Source organism: Saccoglossus kowalevskii, chromosome 3 (assembly GCF_978046115.1).
Source record: "Saccoglossus kowalevskii chromosome 3, keSacKowa6.1, whole genome shotgun sequence".
NCBI lineage: Eukaryota > Metazoa > Hemichordata > Enteropneusta > Harrimaniidae > Saccoglossus > Saccoglossus kowalevskii.
In genome coordinates this window covers 8,074,274-8,090,928 of record NC_140643.1, presented here as the reverse complement: position 1 = coordinate 8,090,928, position 16,655 = coordinate 8,074,274, and the positions used below count along the sequence as shown (strand labels likewise).

Below are 16,655 nucleotides of genomic sequence, written 5' to 3'. Positions count from 1 at the left end.
GCGCAAATGTTTAGTTTGTTTCAAAACTTGGAGTTGTAACTTATATTGATTTAGTAAATACTACTCTCAATCGGTGTTCTTTTACGGTGGAAGATGAATAGATCGCATTCATACTACGACACACCCTAAAATGTGTGAACCTAAAGGTGAAAGCATGCTGTAACTTAGTTTGAACCCAAAACATCGAAATAATATCTAATCGACGTAAGCTTTGGTTGTCGTGCAACGTACATGTATGTTTGAATTTCATGTAAGTAAACAATGTTTTTACACGCGTTGTGTACGTTATCGCATATGGAAAAAGACGCAGCGCGACGACCACTGTCCTTTAAGTTTCTCTCAATATTACTCAACTATAATGCTCATTGTCTGGCTAGGCTAAAGACAGTTATGTAATCATATCAGACCCAAAATTGAGAACATATAGTCTATTATTAAAATATGATAATATTTATTACGGTGTGATGAAGATATTATTATTATTATTATCAGCTGTGATAAAGGGACTGTGTGTAATCAAAGCAATCTAGTGATTCAGCGGTAGAAATCCCACGTGACCCCATTCTGACCAATCGACATGGCGTGCACCATATGAAAACTAATTATAAAGAGCGGGAAAGAGGTGAGCACGTTTCATGAATGGAAACAACTATTGTGGTGACATCGCCGCGTCTAAAGCAAATACCATAATTTATCGACTTAATAACTAATTCTCCAAACACACGATGGGCGTACAAGCGATGAACTATGAATCAAGAATTCCGTCATGTTTTGTTTCTGCTAAAACAAATATAGAAGCATACCTGACCTCGTTCTCAGTCGCATTTCATGTTAAATTTGTCAATATTTTGAGCATTATTCAATATATATATATCTAAAAACATAGTAAAACTATCAGAGCCCTGCATTTGACGATTCTCAGTAAATACAGGGATGGAGGAGGTTGACAGAATGGATATGATCATACTTAATTATGCAGAACATTTCTACGCTTACACAAGACGCGCAAACAACGTGTCTTTGGCAAGTATTCGGCGCATTTATTTATGAAGGCTTCATTCAACTGAAATTTCATTTCGCTTCATAAATGCTCGAAATTTGGATCGTGACAACGTCCATAAAGACGATTCCGAGTTACGAGATTACGAATAAAATACGCCTAACAGTACCAGCTATGGTGTTATGGGCACACCTGAAAGTTGGAAGTATTCCCAAACTACGCAATGCCACTATTAAATCAATTCCCCGGTGGACACGTGTACGTTCATGATAATAAATACTAGTACATGTAGCTGCAAGTACTGGTCTATGTTACGCATACTCTCCGACTGAATAGAACGATGTTGAAATAACATACGTATTATGTGTTTACAAAAACTGTACTGTCAACCAGTCAAAAAAGACTCCTGATAGATTTACGTCCCCTTCTTCCGCCGTTTTTTTTTTGTTGTCTTACAATTTGAACACCGTTGCCTGTAGTCCTCTGAGACTACGAGGACTGGTGCTCCTTACTTTCAAAATTGTGATTGGTCGACCGGTGTGGTGTCCTTCTTGAATAATAGTTTAAACAGGAAGTGGACATTTTAACCTTTCTTTGGGCTAGGCATTCTGATATTTGTGTAGTAGTATTATTGATATATGGGACATATATTTCACAAATAATAACGTTAGCGGTCATGTGACTTTTCCCGCCATGTGTTCCCCCGTAAATCACTGAACAATTTATCCGAAATTTGTTATTTTGGCATATATGTATGTTGATTTCTTCTGAGCCGGAAGTAGTTTTTACAGAAGCCACATTTATCGGATTATTTTTGCCACGCTGCTTATTTATACTTTATAGTATTTATACTGTTTTAACCAATCAACTTGATATTTTGCATATATGACCAAAGCTTCTTCGTGAAAATATAACATATATATTATCAGAATGTACATAGTAAGGTATATCCAGCCTTCAAACATGACCCGACAAAGCTACTAAACAGCTTTAATTTGAGTTGTTGTGTTCTTGCAATTATCATTGGCTTTATAATTTTGTCACCTGCACAACTCAAAAGTTTGCTGTCAATTAATTCCAAACCTTTGAGGTACAGTGGTATACCCCTAATTCAACCATCTGTGCGATTCCCACTGCCGTCGAACGGTTATCGACAAGAGTCGTCATGTGTCATATTGATACTTCATATTATTAAATTATGCATACGTCAAAATGATGATGTGTTTGGCAGTGTACCAATTCCATTATATCTTGGACATAATCCACCCTCTTTGTCTTTTTGTGAATCGTTGACAGTCGTAAATCTCAGAGTACTGTGTTCTAATTGTGTTGTATTCCACCATACTGAAAGCGGCCATTGCAGTTTATTTGCTGCTGATTGTCAATGAGGAATGTAGTTTTTCAATTACATAATGACAATTACTTTATTATAAGTATTTATTGCTTTCCTAGGCCATCGGCCCATATACAAACATATCAAAACAATGCTTAAAATGTAACAGGTACAAGTAGAATATGATAAATATTCTCGGCTATTGATCACACGGAATTAAACAATAATTAATTTGTTAACAATTGTTTCCTAACTTCAAATGCTCTGAACACAAACACACAAATATTTCGTAGAATATCACCATTTGTTGCTTGAACAAGCCTTTGAAATATATCCATGGTTGGTTGGAATGAATAATGTTGGGGGATTAACTCACGTCTTAATGTGTTATAGGCTGGGCAAATCAACAGAAAATGATATTCATCCTCAACAAAATTAGCACGACATACTTTACAGACTCTTTCCGTTGAAAGCAAACCTTCGCGCCTACCTTCTTCAATTCTAAGTGGTAAAACCCCACAACTAAAACAGGCAAAAATGCGGACGAGTTTCAGCTTGCAATTTAAAGATAAATATTTCTCCGGTTGTAAGGTATTCTTGAACTCAATGTAATTACGTAATTTAGGTTTCAAGGACGCATTTGCTTTCCAAAGCTGTTTCTGCGTGTCGGAGACTCGCAGTACATATTCAGAAAGAAAAACGTCCTTGCTACCTACTTCTTGAGCTACCAGACATACCCAAAGCCATATGAATACAAAATATGTTTAATTGCCGTCACCCAGTTATTTCTACCTATGTCATTGAGATTACGCAACATTGAATAGGCATGCCTGGGAATTCTCGTCGGGGGGTTTTCTAAGAGTCTAAGCCAATACTTAATACAACGTTTAAGTGTGGAAACGAAGATTGGAAGTCGCCCACACTCTCCAACTATAGCTTCTTTGGCAGTACCTTGTGGGAGCCCAAGAAGCCTCCTGCACCGTTTCCTATGTACTTTTTCAATTTGGTCGTAGTATTGAAATCCCCATACTTCAGATCCGTAACACAGAATAGGAGATATAATTGAATCAAATAATTTGAAATGGGTGTAAAAATGAACCCCATTGAGTTTAACAGATACCGATGAAAGAATTCTAAGCGCTTTCCCAGCCTAGTCCGCCAAAGTAGAAACTGCTTTAGAACAAATGTTCCTGGAAGAAAGCACGAGACCTAAATACTTATAATAGGAAACAACTTCTAACTCGCTTCCCTCAAGGTATTGATTATACATAAAAACAAATTTACAATGATAAGCTACATGTACAATTAAATCAGTGGATGGCCATAAAGTGTGTTTCAATAAAACACAACACCATGAAATCAATATCCGAGTCGAGATATTATTCATTTTCACAGTAATTCACTATTGTGTGATAAACTACTAAATATTGGCCATTATGGTGATTATTGGAATGCCAAATTATATTTCTACGTCTCTACCATTCGAGCATGTTTACAGCTTCTCTCTAAATCTCGACTCAACAATCAATGTTTTTTTTTTAATGTGCCGAATGTTAACTCAGACTTGAGTACTTACTTGAAAAGTATTGAATTTTTGTTACACTATCTGAGTCGATTTAGTTCAATGGATATCAGTATGTCTGTCTACAATAGTTAGTCGAACTAATTTAACTTTTTGTATGATTAAACCCCGGCTCGGGTTCGACATTGTTCAGATGGTGGACGGACGTTTAGGCCCCGGACGTTTCGGCCTGGACGTTTCGGCCAGTGGCTCTCTTCTGTTAAATAAACGTTACAAGTAATGTTGCCGACATTAGTAAAGCCATACAGAAATGTCTACCAATCAGATCAAGTAAACAGAGGTGTTAACATATAAAAATACAAACATACAAAAAATTTTCACTATTGCCAACAAGTAAACGTAAAGAAATCATTATACTTTCATTTAGAATGTTTTCACTCTGTGGCCAAGTAGATCTTATCATTGAACTCTACTTAGGCCCAAACTTCCGTGGCCAAAACGTCCGTGGCCAAAACGTCCGGGACCGAAACGTCCGGAGCCGAAACGTCCGGCATTCGTTCAAATCCAATAGAACCGAATACACAAATTGCTGTTTATATTGAATTGACGATACATACGACATAATTATTGGGAGGGGGGGGGGTACCTCGTAGCCAGAGTGTAGTACGGGTAGTATTACTGATGGTTATCCAAACTAGTTATTCGCACTTTCGCTTTAAAATATATAATGAGATTTGGACTCTTCTCCAAGACCGAGACTGTATTCATCCTGGGATCACGTGAGATTTGGGCTCTTCTCCAAGACAGGTAATGTTATCCTCATGACATCACTCTAACGATGTATTTAACTCTCCTGAGATCACGTGAGTATTGGATCTTCTCGAACACGGAGTATTGACATCACGTGAGATTTGAGTTCTTCTCATGAACGAAGCATCTATCTCTCCTGACATCACGAGCAAATAGAACACTACTCGAAGAAGTTATAAATAACCTTTAAGTTCCTGACAACACGTTTTCTTTAGCGTGATCATCAGCTCAACGAATTAATAAAGACCACGTGACATGGGCTGTGTCATATTGCATACTTATATATTTAGGTGTCTTCCGGTAATAAATACGCTATTTACCCTAATTTATCACCCTATCTCTTTATACAACCCGCATTTTTAAAATGAGCAATGAAGTGTCGCCAAATTGCGGAGTGATTCGTGGGCCCATGGATTACATGACATTATCACATTTGAGAAAAAAAACAGCTGGTGGCATAATATCAATAATATTATATCAGACTAATACATCTTGTGAACTTATCATTACGTCTACAGTGTCACTTGTTGAATACTTATTATAGCATCTCATTACAAGTGTATCTCGAGATGTGAGTTCCCAAGCAATAATAACATTGTTTGATTTAACCGGGCGACTCGAGCATTGGAGGACTAGCGTCGTTTCTTAAGCAGGGGATATTACAACTACCATTTGCAAAAACAATTATGTACCAGGTTACTGTACATTTGGGTATATATTTTTTATGACACACCATATCTAAATTCTGTGTTATGATACATGGTCATAGACTTTTCCCGAAGAGACGCCATTTTTTTCCTCATTTTGTTTGTTTGTTTGTTTGTCTTTCTCCACATCTGTATTGTATTTGATTCAAAAACCTATTAAAGATATGAAAGCAATAAAGATTATTAATATTACGCCAATTCCTCCCCTCTCTCGGGATTTTAAGTCGTGTATAAAATAACTCAGAGTTTATGTCAGCACTTAAACCAACGTGATAGCAGGCCTGAAATCAGAATTGTATACATGATGGATAATCAAAAAAGTAATATCCGATTGGATATTATAACTGCGATTAAACATCTCACTTGTAATCTCGTGAAATAATTATTTGAGATCAAATGACAGAGAGAAAAAAATGAGCAGTCGTAATACACCGCGCTCTAGGAAATAGATTGTGGACTTGGTCGGACCCGGTATTCGCTACAGACATAAAGAACGTCAACATAAACACAGGGGGACACCAGTCGCTAAAAGTGACATCAATATCATCAATATTATCAATATAAAATATGAGTATTGAATTAAAATATAATATCATAATAGAAACAATTTAGTCTATGTTACGTATACCAGCGTTTATAGTTGTTCGTGAAAGGGCGTTATAAATACCGTATTCGCGTTGTTCTTTTGATAATGACAGCACTAGGGCAAAAGCCTCAGTTTTTTGCACACGACCCGAAACCATAAAATGATGTATTGGTGATGTATACAAAGTTTATGCTTGACGCATGGAGCCGGGAACAGCCACTGGTGGCGCTTTATGCAATCGAGACCTTTTTGGCCTACTAGTATTTTGGCTTGCCGTAGCTCATTTATTTAGATAGTAGTAAACGATTAAGCAGTTGTTAAATTTGCTGAACGTTACATTCGTATTCGAAGGCCTTACATAAGCGATGCTACCAGATACATACAACAGCTAACAAGCCACACCAACCCAGTGACTGCTGAGAATTTGTACACACTCCCAGCGTGTCACACGCCGTAATATGCAATGACAATCCTGGTTTCCCCGCAACTCTGGGTACCATCGGTTCAGTTAGCGTTAGTACGACCCGGTTCTGACGCGACCTTACATGAATCGCATCGAACAGTTAATACAATTTAGGTCAAATATCGGAGAAAAAAAACAACCTTTGAACTACTCATATCGATGCCAATATTTGCATCATTCTTGGGGGCGCACTTTGCACTGGTTGACACGAATGTAATCGACTATGATGATCGGTTCTTGAATACTGAACTTAATATTTCATATTTTCTGTTACAGGAGCCTTTCTCATTCCATACACAATATGTCTAATATTATTGGGAATTCCCATATTTTATATGGAAGTTGGTCTTGGTCAATACCTTGGGATTGGTGGGATAAGTGCTTGGCAAATTGCCCCTGCATTCAAAGGTAAGTGACGTATCAAAGGTTATGGCAGTGTATTGGAGCATTTACTTACTTAGTTCTTTAGAGATCGCCTGGCATATGGAAGATTTTCAAAATGTTTGCCGAGCCTACTGTAGTCCGTATCTTGAATTGGGTTCCCTGCCAAAACCCTAATGTCAATGTTTGAAACATGGCAAATGCCTGGTAGGCCGCCTACGCCACCAAAGTTGCAACTATTGTCAGAAAATTGAATGATAGCTCATATTATTGAGTAGTATGATCTTGGTTTTTCATCTTTCTATGAAAGTAAGCCTCAAAGACCCGTCGGATTCGAGACGAGACATTGCGAGCATGAAGTGGAATTAGTGGCATTTTGCCATCATGATACTGGGTATGACAACGTAATATTAATGAGATGCTCAATTGTTTGAGTCACAGATATCGAGTTACGAACGTCGAGTTACAAAAATAACCACGCCCTTATTTTAGAAACCACGATCACTTTTTTTAAAAAATTATAACTGTTTGTTTGCTCAACTCTCGAACTTTGATCAACAGTTGAACGAACTTGAACGATCTAGAATTTGATTGGATATCGTTGGATTGGATATCATCACGTTTTATTCAACGAAAGTTACATTTTGCGTCGAACATATAAATGAACACAATTATTGTGGGCGGATAGTTCATATAATGTATATTATTCAACCCATCAATAAAATGCAATCAAGGTTTTCGAATGCACTTAAAAAGCGGTGCCGTTGCACCACGCATGCGTGAGGTATGGGTTTCATATGAATACATATGAGACGTTATCAAGCTTTAAATGTGTTTTGGAAGGTTTCGATGGAGTCAGCGCACATTGCTCCAAGACATGTGTGATTCCCTTTACAAGGGCGCATTGGATTGTGTGAAAATCAGTATTTACCAACCCCAATGTCACACATTTAAGTCGTCTATCTGCTTCCACATACTAGATCCGATCGGTTGAATCATAAATCGAGTGTACCAGAACTAGTGTTATGACTAAACAGTATTCGCATCTACCTGCAGTGAAAATTAACGAGTCTAGGGAACGGTAGTTTGGTGAGTTGCGGTGTATGCCCGTAATTAACATACATCAGAGTAAATGTTATGAAACACAGTTCTAAGCATGAATTGGAAATCACAATCACAACAACATTTCAGGGAACTTTATATAGACCGACTTTTTGCTTATTGGCTTTAGCTAGACCAATCAGTTGAAGTAGATCTAAATGAATCGGTGTGTTAACATGCTTATGATTAAAAGGTCTCGAATGTCAGACAAACATTTCCACACATTCACATGCTAACATAAAGACAAGGCCAACGATTTATAGAATAAGTTTCCTTGGATATATATATCATGACACGAACTCCATTATCTATTTTTTCTAGGTGTTGGATATGCTTCAGCCACCATCGCATGTATGCTAAATATTTACTACATCGTTATTATTGCGTGGAGCCTTATATACCTGTTCTTCTCATTCTTTCCTACGTTACCATGGACTTTATGTGACGCCAACTGGAATGATATATTTTGTTATGACTATAGCTACCATAATACTACAAACAATGGAACTGCTTTTTGTACCGGACCATACAATAATGTTACAATAAATATGACTGATTCTGAAACACCGTCTGAACAATTTTGGAAGTGAGTTCTTAAAATCATGTTTTTATTATAATTAAGGAGATTAAGTTTATATAATTTTTGTTTATATGTATGCAGGAAACAGGTGATAAAGCACAGCAAACAAACAATAATGGTTCATTGACAGTTAGAAAAGTATCAGAAGTAAATCACGACGTTGTGGACGCTCAAGGTTTACCAGGTTTCATGGCTACCTTGATATTCATTGTGTATTCATATTCTTGTCTATTCATTGTGTTTGTGTTTCAATGAACCGTACATATAGAGATTAACTTGAGATGCAGGTGTTGGTTTCAAAATTCTTTTCCGACGATAATCTCAGCTTGCAATTCCAAGTAAATAACGCAGCTTTACTTACTCCCCTTCGGTGACGATGTTGTCATGCTGAGAAAATTCATTAGATAACATATAATACATGGTTACTAAAACCAGATCTATCATGATAGAACTTTCCATGTTGGTTGAAGTTATTCACAACCGATCCATGTGGTCAAACTAATTTATTTAGTTAAACATTCATCTTCTCGCGCCAATGTTGTTTTACCATTTCTCCATCTTCTTTTAGTAATGCCGTTCTTCAGATATCTGATGGGATTCACGAGATAGGGTCTGTTATCTGGTACCTGGCATTGGCATTGTTTATAGCATGGGCACTCACGTATGCTTGTATTGTAAAAGGAGTCAAAACTACGGGCAAGGTAAGCAAACACAGTTTATCAGGCAGAACTGTTATTGCAATGATGTGTGTGATTATTTATGGTCGAGGTAATATATAAATACTTGTATATACTTCACTATTCTAGCAAATGTATCAATTAAGTACGTTTTGCATGACGTAATCCTTTAATGTAAATTATTCATTTTCTCGCAGATTGTATGGTTCACTACTACATTTCCATATGTTGTGTTAACAATCCTGTTGATCCGAGCTTGTACTTTACCCGGGGCCGAAGACGGAATTTACTACTACCTTGTTCCTGACTGGAGTAAATTATTAGAGGCCCAGGTAAGACATCCTAGCATAGCTGGTGTGTTAGCCACATCAACCGCTGTTCTTCTAAACGCGTGTAGTGAATTTAATAATGGACGCAGCACAAAAGAAAAATTAATCCACGAGTTTTAATCATTCCGACATTGGAGATTCACGTATAACATATTCACAGTTTCGTTATTTTCAAATGTCAACACGAATAGGGTCGTATTTCTCGGAATCGTTATCGTTTCATCATTTGCATACGTGATCAGTGGAACGGACGGAGCCATATTAGAGCTATCAAATAAAACATTTTTAATGACAAATTGCTTCGTTATAACAATATATTACCTTATTATAAGGAGATACTTCGTTATAACGAGACATTACCTCGCTAGTTTTGTTTGGTGAAACAAATAAATTATTTTGTTATAAGGGAATACTACGTAATACCACTTTATGACAAAGCAGTGTCTCGTTAATTACGATGTAATTTTATTGTTCCCCATACCAAATTGAATCGTACCATGATATAAATCGGAGGTGATCATGTGACAAACATGGTATGTTGAGTGACGTTAATAAAGCAGCTATACGAAATATCGTGTGATATCATGATTATAATATGATAATTTACAGATAATATTAGTGTCTCATGTAGTTCACCTTATGACTAATGTAAGGTTTCATTTACTTCTCAAGGTCTGGGTCGATGCAGGCTCGCAGATTTTCTTCTCTCTCGGTGTTGGTATATCCTCGCTGATATCATTGGGAAGTTATAATCCATACCACAATAATATAGTCATGTAAGTTATATTCCTAATCTGTGGCACTGGTTGTAAATCAATATAAAGACAGAAATGGTATAAGATGGTATAATTTGTAACGCAGCAATACTAGTTGTTTGCATTTATATGCATTCAGTGCTTATGAAAAGTTTTCGCAGTTAAAACAAAACAAATAGTCACACATGCAATCACCCATTCACGCGATGACTCTCTGGATCTAATTGCTAAAGGTTTTGATGGGCATTGTAAACGGCGAAATGCTTAAATCAGTCTACCACAACATTTCAAAAAGAAGGACTTTAACGTGTATAGTTCTGAATTATCATTCCTATTTATATTTCATGTTTGCCTACATGTATCGAGAAAGTGAAAGTTGTCAAATTCTTATAGCCAAACATGTATTTGACATGTTTTATAGGAATATATTTTCCTAAACCATTTAATTTGCATAGCATAACATATACATGTACGACACTGCGATAAACATTCGCAAACGCCCACTGCTCCCGTGTGTTGCACTAATACATGACAAGTTCTTATAAAGCAGTGTAATATTATATTATTCCAGAGATACACTTGTTGTGTGTACAGTCAACTGTCTGACAAGTTTTTACGGAGGGTTCATGGTCTTTGCGACATTGGGATTTATGGCGTGGACACAAGGCGTTGAAGTAGAAGATGTAGTGGACTCAGGTTAGTTCAATATTATCGTCGGATTAGGCCACATAAATTCTTCTAAATGATGTGCATTGGTCTACGCCAATATTTCTGATAAAATAATTGTATATGTGACTTCTACTAATGTACGACTGAGGCGTGAGTAATATTCACAACCAGTATACCATTTTTCTACATTTCTACATCTGGTTGAACGTGAACTCACAAATTGAATCGCCGCCAACAGTTTATTTTATTCATTCATAGGTCCTGGACTGACGTTTATAACAGTACCAACAGCTATAGCTGAAATGCCTGGTGCCCAATTCTGGGCGGTATTGTTCTTCATTATGTTGTTACTTTTAGGACTTGACAGTCAGGTGAGCATACGACAATAACATTTACAAGACGTATTGTCAATACGATAACTAATATTGTCGTTACTGTTTATTATCTCAACTTTCTGTGTCCATTTTTGCAGTTCTGTGTGGTTGAGGGATTTTACACCTGCATTGCCGACGAATATCCTAAGTACCTTAGATCAAAGCGACCTCTCTGTTTATTCATCGTGTGTTGTGTTTACTACCTCTTGGCGTTACCCTGCATAACAAACGTAAGACATTCAACTTGTTATAGTTTATGTTTGTTGCCATTGGAGTACAATGCAAGGTGATTTGCATTGCATTATAACTATAACCTTGAGTGTCGATGTACTTTCGTGTCACGATCATAGAGTCAATGCAAATCTATATACAAGATTGTGTCTGATTGGCTAACAAGCCCTAACACCGAACAGTCGAACTAATCAGACAACAGCTTTTTTGTTGGTTGACAGTTTTTTTGACGTAATAAATTCTGCCTCGTACATAAGTTTCGACAACTATACTACACTGTCGGCTATATGTGAGTGGAATATGAATGATGTCATCATCATTTGCTAATTCGTATTTTTCAGGCGGGAATGTATTTCTTCACATTAATGGACGGCTATGGAGCAAGTGGATATGTGTTGTTGTGGGTTGCATTGTGGGAATGTATCGTCATTAGTTATGTATATGGTGTCAAGAAATACCTGAAAGGCATGACGCACATGTTGAAATCTAAACCAAACTGGTTTTGGCCAGCTTGTTGGTGTTTTATCTCACCATGTATTCTCATTGTAAGTGAACATACATGTATCTACGCTTAAAACTAGTCCCTTCGCGTTTCGAGTTGAGAGAGCATATTTTAAATATGTTTTGTCCGATATTGAATGTTGATATTGAATTATAATTTATTCAGAACAACGTAAATAATATTGGTTGGATAAAATGATCAGCTATTTTGTATTAATAGTACATACCTACGTACTACGTCATAATTGAATTGATATTTAATACATTTAATAAGGAATATACATTATACAGAGATTTCTACTATACTAGTTAGATACGACTATTCAGATAATGACTACAATACTAGATAGATACGGCTATTCAGATAATGACTACAATACTAGTTAGATACGGCTATTCAGGTACTTCTACGATACTTGTTCGATACGACTATTCAGATACTTCTACGATACTTGTTAGATATACGACTATTCAGATACTTCTACGATACTTGTCAGATACGACTATTCAGATAATGGATACAATACTAGTTAGATACAACTATTCAGATACTTCTACGATACTTCTTAGAAACGACTATTCAGATACTTCTACGATACTTGTTAGATACGACTATTCAGATAATGACTACAGTACTTGTCAGATACGACTATTCAGATACTAACTACGATACTTGTTAGATACGACCATTCAGATACTTCTACGATACTTGTTAGATACGACTATTCAGATAATTCTACGATACTTGTTAGATACGACTATTCAGATACTGGCTGCGATACTAGTCAGATACGACTATTCAGATACTAACTACGATACTTGTTAGATACGACCATTCAGATACTTCTACGATACTTGTTAGATACGACTATTCAGATACTTCTACGATACTTGTGAGATACAACTATTCAGATACTAACTACGATACTTGTTAGATACGACTATTCAGATACTAACTACGATACTTGTTAGATACGACTATTCAGATAATGACTACAGTACTTGTTAGATACGACTATTCAGATACTGGCTACGATACTAGTCAGATACGACTGTTCAGATACTAACTATGATACTTGTTAGATACGACTATTCAGATACTTCTACGATACTTGTTAGATACGACTATTCAGATACTGGCTACGATACTAGTTAGATACGACTATTCAGATACTAACTACGATACTTGTTAGATACGACTATTCAGACACTTCTACGATACTTGTTAGATACGACTTCAGATACTAACTACGATACTAGTTAGATACGGCTATTCAGGTACTTCTACGTAACTAGACATATACGACTATTCAGATACTGACTACGATACTAGTAAGATTTTATATTCAATTTTCAGATAATGAATACAATACTTGTTAGATACGACTACTCAGATACTGAATACAATACTAGTTATATACAACTATTCAGAAACTGACTACAATACTAGTATAATACGACTATTCAAATATCGACTATGATACTAGTCAGATACGACTATTCAGATACTGACTATGATACTAGTGAGTACGACTATTCAGATACTGACTATGACACTAGTGAGATACGACTATTCAGATACTGACTACGATACTTGTTCGATACTTAATACGTTACTAGGTAGATATTGACTACAATACTAGTATGATTCTATTCAGACACTGACTACATAATTAGTTAGATACTATTCAGATACTAACTACGTTACTAGTCAGGTTCGACTATTGAGATATTGACTACGATACTAGTAAAATACGACTATTCAGATACTGACAACGATACAAGTAAAATACGACTATTCAGATACTGACTACGATATTTGTTCGATACGAATATTCAGATACTGAATGCGATACTAGTCAGATACGACTACTTTACTTTTCAGATGCGAATAATCAGATACTGTCTATGACACTAGTCAGATACGACGATTCAGATACTGATTATGATACTTGTTAGACACGACTATTTAGATACTGTTTATGATACTAGTCAGATACGACTATTCAGATACTGACTACAATACTTGTTAGATATGACTATTCAGATACAGACTACGGTACTAGTTAGATACGACTATTCAGATACTGGCTACGATACTAGTCAGATACGACTATTCAGATACTAACTACGATACTTGTTAGATACGACTATTCAGATAATGACTACAGTACTTGTTAGATACGACTATTCAGATACTGGTTACGATACTTGTCATATACGACTATTCAGATACTAACTACGATACTTGTTAGATACGACTATTCAGATACCTCTACGATACTTGTTAGATACGACTATTCAGATACTAACTACGATACTTGTTAGGTACGACTATTCAGATACTTCTACGATACTTGTTAGATACGACTATTCAGATACTAACTACGATACTAGTCAGATACGACTATTCAGATACTAACTACGATACTTGTTAGATACGACTATTCAGATAATGACTAAAGTACTTGTTAGATACTACTATTCAGATACTGGCTACGATACTAGTTAGATACGACTATTCAGATACTAACTACGATACTTGTTAGATGCGACTATTCAGATACTAACTACGATACTTGTTAGGTACGACTATTCAGATACTTCTACGATACTTGTTAGATACGACTGTTCAGATACTAACTACGATACTAGTCAGATACGACTATTCAGATACTAACTACGATACTTGTTAGATACGACTATTTAAATAATGACTACAGTACTTGTTAGATACTACTATTCAGATACTGGCTACGATACTTGTTAGATACGACTATTCAGATACTTCTACGATACTTGTTAAATACGACTATTCATACACTTCTACGATAATTGTTAGATATGACTTCAGCTACTAACTACGATACTAGTTAGATACGGCTATTCAGGTACTTCTACGTAACTAGTCATATACGACTATTCAGATACTGACTACGTTACTAGTAAGATTTGATACTCAATATTCAGATAATGAATACAATACTTGTCAGATACGACTACTCAGATACTGAATACAATACTAGTTATATACAACTATTCAGAAACTGGCTACAATACCTGTATAATACGACTATTCAAATATCGACTATGATACTAGTCAGATACGACTATTCAGATACTGACTATGATACTAGTGAGATACGACTATTCAGATACTGACTATGACACTAGTCAGATAGGATTATTCAGATACTGACTACGATACTTGTTCGATACGAATATTCAAATACTTAATACGTTACTAGGTAGATATTGACTACAATACTAGTATGATTATATTCAGACACTGACTACATAATTAGTTAGATACTATTCAGATACTACCTACGTTACTAGTCAGGTTCGACTATTCAGATATTGACTACGATACTAGTAAAATACGACTATTAAGATACTGACAATGATACAAGTAAAATACGACTATTCAGATACTGAATGCGATACTAGTCAGATACGACTACTTTACTTTTCAGATGCGAATAATCAGAGAATGTCTATGACACTAGTCAGATACGACTATTCAGATACTGATTATGGTACTTGTTAGACACGACTATTTAGATACTGTTTATGATACTTGTTAGATATGACTATTTAAATACAGACTACGATACTAGTTAGATACGACTATTCAGATAATAACTACGTTACTAGTCAGACACGACTACTTTACCTTTCAGATGCGAATAATCAGATACAGTCTATGACACTAGTCAGATACGACTATTCAGCTACTTTTACGATACTAGTTAGACACGACTATTCAGATATTGACTACAATACTTGTTAGATAAGACTATTCAGATATAGATTACGATACTAGTTAGATACAACTATTCAGATACTGACTATAATATTTGTTAGATACGACTATTCAGATACTAACTACCATACTAGTTAGATACGATTATCCAGATACTGACTACGATACTAGTTAGGTAGGACTATTCAGATACTGACTATGCTACAAGTAAAATACGACTATTCAGATACTGACTACGATATTTGTTCGATACGAATACTCAGATACTGAATACGATACTAGTTAGATACGACTATTCAGATAATGACTACGTTACTAGTCAGACACGACTACTTTACTTTTCAGATGCGAATAATCAGATACTGTCTATGACACTAGTCAGATACGACTATTCAGATACTGACTACGATATTTGTTCGATACGAATATTCAGATACCGAATACGATACTAGTCAGATACGACTATTCAGATACTGACTACGATACTAGTTAGATACGACTTTTCAGATACTGACTACGATATTTGTTCGATACGAATATTCAAATACTGAATACGATACTAGTCAGATACGACTATTCATATACTGACTACGATACTAGTTACATACGACTATTTAGTTACTGTTTATGATACTAGTAAAATACGACTATTCCGATTCTGACTACGATATTTGTTCGATACGAATATTCAGATACTGAATACGATGCTAGTTAAATACCACTATTCAGATAATGACTACGTTACTAGTCAGATACGACTACTTTACTTTTCAGATGCGAATAATCAGATACTGTCTATGACACTAGTCCGATACGACTATTTAGATACTAATTATGATACTTGTTAGATACGAATATTCAGATACTTTT

At 35.8% G+C, this 16,655-nt stretch overlaps 1 protein-coding gene across 1 annotated transcript in view; it reads left to right on the top strand.

Annotated features, from left to right (window-relative positions):
• LOC100374401 (sodium- and chloride-dependent GABA transporter 1-like) overlaps positions 1-16,655 on the top strand; it is a 45,103-nt gene that overhangs the window by 13,614 nt on the left and 14,834 nt on the right. Inside the window, exons 2-10 of the mRNA XM_085496713.1 lie at positions 6,698-6,829; positions 8,225-8,489; positions 9,052-9,184; positions 9,358-9,492; positions 10,162-10,265; positions 10,816-10,940; positions 11,172-11,284; positions 11,386-11,517; positions 11,860-12,063. Coding sequence (XP_085352839.1) covers positions 6,698-6,829; positions 8,225-8,489; positions 9,052-9,184; positions 9,358-9,492; positions 10,162-10,265; positions 10,816-10,940; positions 11,172-11,284; positions 11,386-11,517; positions 11,860-12,063 — 1,343 coding nt within the window. The remainder of the gene's footprint in view (positions 1-6,697; positions 6,830-8,224; positions 8,490-9,051; positions 9,185-9,357; positions 9,493-10,161; positions 10,266-10,815; positions 10,941-11,171; positions 11,285-11,385; positions 11,518-11,859; positions 12,064-16,655) is intronic.